The 9,545-nt window shown below is 41.9% G+C and overlaps 1 protein-coding gene across 2 annotated transcripts; it reads left to right on the top strand.

Annotated features, from left to right (window-relative positions):
* Positions 1-1,331: 1,331 nt before the first annotated feature.
* CLEC3A (C-type lectin domain family 3 member A) lies at positions 1,332-9,315 on the top strand. Of its 2 annotated transcripts, XM_017868623.1 has the most exons (3): positions 1,332-1,529; positions 6,808-6,891; positions 8,817-9,312. In XM_017868623.1, exons 1-3 carry the CDS (start codon positions 1,415-1,417, stop codon positions 9,206-9,208), a joined length of 591 nt encoding a protein of 196 aa, XP_017724112.1. In that variant the 5' UTR covers positions 1,332-1,414; the 3' UTR covers positions 9,209-9,312. The 2 variants fall into 2 exon arrangements, with proteins under 2 accessions (XP_017724112.1, XP_017724113.1); XM_017868624.1 differs by lacking the exons at positions 1,332-1,529; positions 6,808-6,891 and adding an exon at positions 7,787-7,845 and having other exon boundaries at positions 8,817-9,315.
* The last annotated feature ends 230 nt before the right edge of the window (positions 9,316-9,545 follow it).

The raw sequence follows: 9,545 nt of genomic DNA, 5'->3' as shown, positions 1-9,545 counted from the left end.
ATTACATTTATTTTATTTTTTATTTGAGAAGGAGTTTGGCTCTGTCACCCAGGCTGGAGTGCTGTGACACCATCCTGGCTCATTGCAACTTCTGCCTTCTGAGTTCAAGCGGTTCTCCGGCCTCAGCCTCCAGAGTAGCTGGGACTACAGTCTCCTGCCACCATGCCCAACTGATTTTTTTGCATTTTTTAGTAGAGACGGGGTTTCACCATGTTGACCAGGCTGGTCTTGAACTCTTGACCTCAAGTGATCCACCCACCTCAGCCTCCCAAAGTGCTGGGACTACAGGAGTGAGCCCCACACCCGGTGAGTGTCTCACTACATTTCTCTGTTATTATACGATGCACTTGAAAGTGTTGTTTAATGTATTCAAGGAAAAATGATTGGTGAGGACCTGAAAAAACAGCTATTGGTATAATACTTTAATTCTTATTCTAATGAAAATAATTCATTTTTTAAAATTTTCTTTTTACTCGAAGGTACGTTTTACCCAAGAAATTTTTATTTATTTATTTTAAACAGATTCTCACTCTGTTGCCCAGGCTAGAGTGCAGTGATCTTGAACTCCTGGGCTCAGGTGATTCTCACACCTCAGCCTCCCAGATAGCCAGGACTGCAAGCGTGTGCCACCATGCCTGACACATTTTCTTATTTTTTGTAGAGACAGTGTTTTGCCATGTTGCCCAGGCTGGTCTTGAACTCCTGACCTCAAGGGATCTACCCACCTCAGCCTCCCACTGGACTACAGGCATGAGCCACCACACCTGGCCCCAAGAAAGTAATTCTTGATGAGTCCACAAAATTCTAATGGAGGAAAGCCCTATATTTTATCATCGAGTATCTATTCCCACAATCTCCATAAATCCCACTGAGAAAACTACTTCCAAGCTCCACTTAAGCTGTGTAGACACACGAGTGTGAGTAGACACACTGGCTTGAATGGTGCTGTAGCATCACACACACCCATACACACACACGAAGTAACTTTTTTTTTTGCCCTGAAAACTAAATTGAATCAATTTTCCAGAACACTTAGTGAATTTCAGAGCTCCAAATAAAAGAATTTTTCACAAAGACACCAAGCTTCTCAGACTTTAAATTTAAAAAAAGAAAGAAAGCAGGCAAAACCTGTAGTTAATTTTGACACACTCCAAAAAGGCACATCACTAGGAAATGCAGCAGAAATTAAATAAATAGAAAGCCTAACATGAGGCACAAGAACAAGGGGCCACCTTATGCTGTGGCCAGCAGAGGCATTCAAACATTTCGTCAGCAGGATTCCAGCCAACCTCCGAAACTTACTCTTATAAGCCAGCCCCCGACATCCCAGAGCAAGATGTAGCTGTGCAGTCTATCTCTCCATAGCTGCTTTAGGGGGGCTGGCAACGTGGCTCAGCAGGCTTGCCCCAGAGCCATGGCAAAGAATGGACTTGTAATTTGCATCCTGGTGATCACCTTACTCCTGGACCAGACCACCAGCCTTACATCCAGATTAAAAGCCAGGAAGCACAGCAAACGCCGCGTAAAAGGTAATGGGGCTTTCTCAGTCAAGCAAAATTCTAGGCTTACACAGTATGGGGAGGTGTGGACGATGTTAATTTCCAAACTCCTCTGGGAGACTGTCTTTGGTGATGGCACCATGCCATCATCCCATCATCCCTATATGGTATCTCAGGGGATTCAGTGATGTTTTGATTATCTGGGATACTTTGATTTTAAAGAAACTAGGCTGTTCAAAAAAAAAAAAAAAAAAAAAGGAAAATTTGATAGTAAAAGAATTCTGTATTGTATATTTTTTGTTACGTGGGCTTAAATAGAATGTGCTTCAGAGGAAGCTCATCTGGATATCTGAACATCTGGTGTTATTAATATAGGGCAAGAGGAATGTATTAACAGAGCACACAGTTTCACTAGTAGATATTGGGTAACTTGATTCAGTTATATTTTAAGATAACTCTAATCTTATTTAATATGTAGCAGAGGATAGAGCTTTTGGCAATTGTGACTTCCTGTTTTGTCATTAGTTATCATTAGCTATATTTCCATATCCTTGGCAGTACAAGGACAACCTATACCATATATTTAAACTTTTTCATGACAAAGACATTGAATCTCTCCAACTTAAAGTCAATAAGCAAAGTCATCTAGCATTTGAAGGCATTGTGATGCAAAATTGAATCTCCAGGCAACCACAAATTTTGAGTGGCTTGAATTGGGTTAACAGGTTAAAGAAATTGAAAAGAGCAAAGGTGACAGCAAGGTATTTGCAATATGCTGAAACCAAAGGAAAAGAAAAAAGCAAGACACAGGGTCATGTTTTATCACATCCTCTGCATCATTTTCATTTCAGGATATTTCAGATTATGACTTCATTTCCTTATTTTCACTTCATTAGGAACACCACACACACACATACAAATTTCCACAAGGTTAAAGTCTATTTGACATGACAGATGGCTGGTAGGTAAACAGGGGTCTTGTGCTTTAATGATTATAAAGTACCATTTTTCAGGGGCATTCATTTACAAAAGTTAGGTCTGGCGCAAGTTTTTTTTTGAGACAGAGTCTCGCCCTGTTGCCCAGGCTGGAGGCTCCCTGCAAGCTCTGCCTCCGGGGTTCACACCATTCTTCTGCCTCAGCCTCCCGAGTAGCTGGGACTACAGGTGCCCGCCACCATGCCCAGCTAATTTTTTGTCTTTTTAGTAGAGACGGGGTTTCACCATGTTAGCCAGGATGGTCTCGATCTCCTGACCTCATGACCCGCCCGCCTCGGCTTCCCCAAGTGCTGGGATTATAGGCGTGAACCACCGCGCCCGGCTAGTGCAAGACTTATTAAGTGGAATCTTTTTTCCTTACGAAATACTATACTTCTTTCAGTGAAAGATTAAAGTATTCCTCAGGTGAAACATTGCTGAAGATGACATCAAAAGGAGCGGGGAGAGAGAAGATACTGGGTGATGTGGCACATTTCTGTGGCCAGCATTTTTTCACCACTGGATGGAGTGGTACTCCTCGTGAGAGTGGTCATCACACAGTAGGAATGTGTGAAGAGGGTCTGAACGTGACTGCGTGTGCATGTGTGTGCTGTGTGGGCATTTCTGAAGTAATCGCAGCTTAAGTCACATCTAGGTTATCCAGGGGCCTTCCCTCCCCTTCCTCCTATCACTGTCTTCTCTCTCCCCACCTTTTTTTCCCACTGTCTTCCCCACTCCCTCCCTCATAACCTCATGTGCAACTCACAAGGTACACACCTCTTAAATATCATTCCCCCAATATAGTTTTTGCTACTTTTTGCCATCAGGTCCAAGAAAGTAGATTCTACAGTAGGTGAAGCAATAAACCTAAACCGGTCAAGCAGTTATATCCCCATCCATCCATATACCTTTAAAATAGTTGAAGTACCTTGAAATAGAATAGTATCAGTGTTTACGAGATCAAAAGTGAAAGCCATCTTCTCTCTCCCAGTCCTCACCACAAAATTATCCACTATTAACTATTGGGTAATACTATTCCCAAAAGTTTTGTGTTTTGTTTTTTGTAGGGTTGTTTGTTTTGAGAAGAGTCTTCACTTTGTCACCTAGTCTGGAGTGCAGTGGTGTGATCTCAGCTCACTACAACCTCTACTTCCCAGGTTCAAACAATTCTAGTGCCTCAGCCTCCCAAGTAGCTGGGACTACAGGTGCTCGCCACCATGCCCAGCTGATTTTTGTACATATTTAGTATAGATGGGGTTTCACCATGTTGGCCAGGCTGGTCTCAAACTCCTTACGCCAGGTGATGGGACTGCAGGCATGAGCCACCACACTCGGCCTATCCACCAAATTTTTAAAAGGTGCAATTAAAATACATATTTTTAACAATATAAGAATTGGCTATTCAAAATGTTTGGCAGGCAAATAAATTTATTTCATCTATTAAACCTTAGATAGTTACCAGGGTAAGCAATACTTTATTCGTTTTAACAGCTGCATAATATTTCATTGTTTGGATGCGTCATCACTTAATCTGATCTCTCCTAATATATCTCTTTTTGATTCAATAGCCTCAAGTAACTGCTTTGCACACGTGTTGCTCCCCATGTTAGGATGTTCTGAGATACTTCCAGCAGTATAATTGCAGGTTAATTATACTTTCAAATTGTCTCTCCAAATGATCACACCAATCCATCCTCCCGTCTTCTGTGTATGGGAGTGCCCATTCCCATACACTTTGACAACCCAACATCCTGTAATGGTTTTACTGGCCATGTCTTCCAAGTCACACAATGACTTTTGTGTTTCTACACTGTGTCTACTTCTGGAGAGCAACAATAAAATGAAAGGGAGCCTTCTGGGGGACTCAAAATAGCAATTGAAAAATTTAGCTTCAAGCACAAGATCTCTCTGGTACTTGCTTCATAGGTCTGTTTATCTGTTGCATTCATGAATAAAATATGACTTTTACAGGTCAGTAGTTCCACATAGTCCCTTTGTTTGTTGTACACAAAAGACATCTACATCAGCTACAGAGGATGGAAGCTACAGCCCAGTCCCTGGATAATCAATTTCATAACCATTTCCCAGGAGCCTAATATCAATTCATGTGTCTTCATGTTAATTACAATGTTTACAATCTCCCAGTGGAGACCACTTATTTTAGGAGAATGGAGCAGGAAGCTGAGAGGGATGGGGGATGACATTTGTAGAGGTGACAGCTTATAGCTTAGAAGCAGCAAGTCTTCAGTAGTCTTTGCAAGCCCAGCCCCCACCAGCTGATGAATTTGCATTCTGAATGCACCCTTACATTTTTTCTGGATTAAATGGTTACATAGATAAAAATCTTTGGGTTATAGTATTTCTGAACTGAGCTATGGGATGCTTTGAGAACTGATGTGTAGCATTAAGTAAAACAGAGGCAGAGGCCACCCCTGGATATTCCAGAAGACAGTTTCCTAACCCAAATGAAATGTCTGGCTTACAAAGCACATGTTTAAGGGGACAGTGAATTAGCACATGTGAATTTTAGACTGCTCTGAAAAATCCAGTACAGAACATAGAGTGCCTCTATGGCATCCCCACAAAGCAGCAGTTGGGGACAGTTCATACCAAGCTTTAAGTATCTTCTCTGTCTGGGGCCATGTGCTCGGGACCAAGAAGGTAGAGGCAATCACTGTGCAGAAGCAGGTAAGAGGGATGAAAAGAGAACAGGCCTGGACCTGGGCAAATTCAAATCCCAATTCTGTGCTTTACTAGCTGGGTGACCAAGCAAGTGAATTCAGCTTTCTGGGACTCTGTTTCTTCTTTAGAATGGAGACAGTGATAGTGTCTCTCTCAAAACACCACTGAAAGAATTGATCTCTGACAAACAGTATGTGGAGGCTTTTAATCATTTTTATTATGATTTATAATTCCTGCTTTTGAAGACCTCACAAGCTGCCAGTCTTCTAAGAGAATTCTTCTTAGGCCTGAAATTTCAGTTTAACCAAGGTTGCTTGTTTTCTGCCACTTACTTATAGCCAAGATTGGTCAAGGACAGCCACAAAGATCCTTTAGCCTCATATCCAGGAACATACAAAACTTAAGTTCCTAATACCTAATTTCTCCATGAATCTTTAGCACTTAACCCTGCTATGGGCCACCATACCTGAGGCAGGGGTTGAGTAGGAACACTGGGGACAGGGGACTTGGGGACCCAAATAAGTCTGAGTATGAGTTCTGCCATGTATCTTTTGAGTCACTCCCATTGGACTAGTCCTCATTCTTCAGTGGGAATCTAATATTTCTCCCTTTATAGCTATGTTTGAAGAACAAGTGAAAAATAACAATTTTATATACCATAAAGTACATAGTCACTAGACAATATTATGAACACCGATTATGTGCCAAGCATCATGGTAAGCATCAGAAGCATCAAGAATAACAAGGCAGATGAACTGAGGTAAAATAGAGAATAGAAAATATAGAGAATATTCTATAAACTATGGAATAAAATAAAATGTGAACCAAGACTAGAGAATGAAGAAAAGTAAGTTTCAAAGAGATTAGCAGAAGGGATACTGAATTACAGGATAACCCTGAAAGCCTTCTCAGAAGAGGAGATATTTAAGCTTGCTAAGAATACAGGAAAGCATTGGAGCAAGACTGATCCTAGCAGAAGGAACACACAGGAAAGATGAGATCGAGCTCATTCTCTGATGACCCTGAAAGTCAACAAGCCTCAAGTCACAGGATGGGACTGGAGAGACAGAAAGAGCCTCAATCTCACAGAAAGACTTTCTAGTATTATGATCACCATGAAGCTCTTAGGAATCTTCTTGTCCAAGTTATTTTCTTTTTCTTTTTTTCCCTTCCTCCTTTCCTTCTTTCATCATTTTTTTTTGTGGGGGAGAGAGGGGGGACAGAGTCTTACTCCCTCACCAAGGCTGGAGTGCAGTGGCATGATCTCGGCTCACTGCAACCTCCACCTCCCAAGTTCAAGCAATTCTCATGCCTCAGCTTCCCAAACAGTGGGAATGACAGGCACTCAACACCATGCCTAGCTAATTTTTGTACTTTTAGTAGAGACAGGGTTTCACTATATTGGCCCCAGCAGGTCGTGAACTCGGGCCTCAAGTGATTCACCCACCTTGGCCTCCCAAAGTGCTGGGATTACAGGTGTGAGCCTCTGCGCCAGCCCCAAGTTATTTTCATGCATTATTTTTTTTGTATACACTGGGCTCAGGTTCACCAAAACCACTATCACCTTGGGTCCTACATTCCAAAGCTTGATTTTATTTTAATCATATGCTTTTCATCCACCTACCCTATTCCACCCTAAAATTTTCCCCAGACAAGAATGGAGATCTGAAGACTCAAATTGAAAAGCTCTGGACAGAAGTCAATGCCCTGAAGGAAATCCAAGCCCTGCAGACAGGTAAGGTGCAGACCTCCTCAATGCCTTGTCCCAAAGAAGACAGGAAAACTTCTGGGTCCGTTTCTGGGGAACATCTTTTTAAGAGAAACATTGACAAATCAACAATGTGGCCAGTAAGAGGGCCCCAAGGCTGGGAGATTGTTTTAGGAAATCAACTTCATTTATAACCCCATTCTCCTATGTATGAGTGGTACAGAAATAAAAATAAGTAGTTGAGTAATACATTTGAAAAGTCAGTCCATAGTTATTCTCTAAAGGGTAGTGAAACAGAATGAAGCAAGCATGAAATGACTAAAATGATTAACATTTATTGGATGACAGCTAAGTGCCTATCAGGCCGCCAGGACTCACTCAGGCCACACCCAGCCTAAGATGCTGGAAGGACATGGGTTAGAACCGTAGCTTGCCAACAGGGCAGCGCCAGTGTTCCTCCCCACAGCTATACAGCCACATGCGCTACTGCCCAGGAGTTATTCTCCAAAGGGTGAGGAAGTGAGCCATGCTGGGCAGGTTCAGGAACAGCCCTGGTTTACAAGGCTCATCCCCCCAGGAGCTAATATCCTTTGCAGCAATTTCAAAAGTAGGGTGTTGAGGGTCCTCACAAGAGACCTGCCTCATTACAAGTTACTGCCTTCAGGGAAGACCGAAGTGAAGGCTTCCCATCAAGTATTTGTAACTCCCAGGCCAGATGCAAGTTACCAATCTGGGTCATTTTTACCGTAAGTAATGTCGCCTAGTAGAAGGGCGACATACTCCCTTTATCAGGTTTCCAGGGGAACAGAATTACAAAGTTAAAAGACGGTCAAATGGTTACGGCAGAAGGTGAGTTTTTTTCGTTCTTTACCCACAGTCAGGTACTAGAAATTCTTTATAAACACAAATCCATTAATCCTCCAGCAACTTAAACTATTATGATCCTAATTTTACAGATGAGGAAACTGAGGCACATAGAAGGTAAGTAATTTGTTCAAGATATACACAGCTAGTTAAATCTCAGAGATGAGACCTAAAACCCAGGCACTATGGCTCTGAGGCCTGACTCTCTAATGCTAATGCCCTAAAACAAACTTTAATGTTTGGTTTATCCTGAATAATCTAAACAATATTACCAAGTCTCAGTTATCTGCTTAAGAAAACCACTGTCTCTCCACATGCAAACCTAGAATTTTATTTATTTTTGAGACAGATTCTCACACTGTCGCCTGGGTTGGAGTACAATGGCACAATCTCGGCTCATTGCAACCTCTGCCTCCCGGGTTTACATGATTCTCCTGCCTCAGCCTCCTGAGTAGCTGAGATTATAGGCACACACCACCATATCCAGCTAATTTTTTGTTTTTAGTAGAGATGGGGTTTTACCATGTTGGCCAGACTGGTCTTGAACTCTTGACCTTGTGATCCGCCCACCTTTGCCTCCCAAAGTGCTGGGATTATAGGCGTGAGCCACCACGCCAAGCATTTTTTTAATATTAAATATCATCTAGTTCCAAAGCTCTCAAAGAAATCCAGCACATAAATGGAGCTACACAGAGTAGCAAGTATGTATGTATCAGAACAGCATGAGGTTTAAGGCCATGTCTTGGGATAGGGCAGACCTGCATTTGGGTAGCTGTGATCTCACATGCTGCAAAAATTACTTTGTTTAAAAAAATGCTAATGTGTTACAAGTAACAACTTCTCTAAGTCTAAATATCCTAATATGTAAAAATAGGAGTAAATAAAATACAACTTCATGGGGTTGTCAAGATTATGTGACTTAATTTATGTAAAGTGCTTAACATGTTGTCTGGCACATACAAAATTGTAATTGTTGTCTCATCATCATCATACTTCTTTCCACAAATACTTATTGCTATTTGCCAGGTCCAGCTCTAGTCATAATAAGCTCAAAATGCATCTTAATGTTAAATTTCACATCTTCACAGTCTGTCTCCGAGGCACTAAAGTGCACAAGAAATGCTACCTTGCTTCAGAAGGCTTGAAGCATTTCTATGAGGCCAATGAAGACTGCATTTCCAAAGGAGGAATCCTGGTTATCCCCAGGAACTACGACGAAATCAACGCGCTCCGAGACTATGGTAAAAGGAGCCTGCCAGGTGTCAATGACTTTTGGCTGGGCATCAATGACATGGCCACGGAAGGCAAGTTTGTTGATGTCAATGGAGTCGCTATCTCCTTCGTCCACTGGGACAGCGCACAGCCTAACGGTGGCAAGCGGGAAAACTGTGTCCTGTTCTCTCAGTCAGCTCAGGGCAAGTGGAGTGATGAGGTCTGTCGCAGCAGCAAGAGGTACATATGCGAGTTCACCATCCCTTAATAGGCCTTTCTCCAATGTGTCCTCCAAGCAAGATTCATCATAACTTATAAAGTTGATGATCTCTAACAAGTAAAAATTATCATTTTACTTATTTAAAAATTGAAACAAAATCAATGTCCACAGCAATATGACAGAGTCAGCCAATTTTGCTAACACGTTTCTTTGGGTTTTTGCCCTTCGTGGGGTATAGGCGATCAGAAATACTGATCCATGTGCATGCAGATAAAATGACTTCTGCAAAACAGACTAAAATCTTTCTCTCTTTCCTAGTCTTTCTCACTTGTTTAAACCCAGTCTGTTTTAAAACAAATCATAGTAGCAATGCATCTCATCACTC

The sequence above is a fragment of the Rhinopithecus bieti genome, unplaced genomic scaffold (genome assembly GCF_001698545.2).
Source record: "Rhinopithecus bieti isolate Rb0 unplaced genomic scaffold, ASM169854v2 scaffold_2574, whole genome shotgun sequence".
In the NCBI taxonomy this organism is placed as follows: Eukaryota; Metazoa; Chordata; class Mammalia; order Primates; family Cercopithecidae; genus Rhinopithecus; species Rhinopithecus bieti.
The sequence above is the reverse complement of the archived record's forward strand: the minus strand, read 5'-3'. Positions and strand labels throughout refer to the sequence as shown.

Coding starts and splice junctions, on each gene's coding strand:
- CLEC3A (XM_017868623.1), top strand. CDS start 1,415: ATGGCAAAGAATGGACTTGTAATTTGCATCCTGGTGATCACCTTACTC. Junction 1,530..6,807: donor CAGCAAACGCCGCGTAAAAG/GTAATGGGGCTT, acceptor AATTTTCCCCAG/ACAAGAATGGAGATCTGAAG. Junction 6,892..8,816: donor AATCCAAGCCCTGCAGACAG/GTAAGGTGCAGA, acceptor ACATCTTCACAG/TCTGTCTCCGAGGCACTAAA.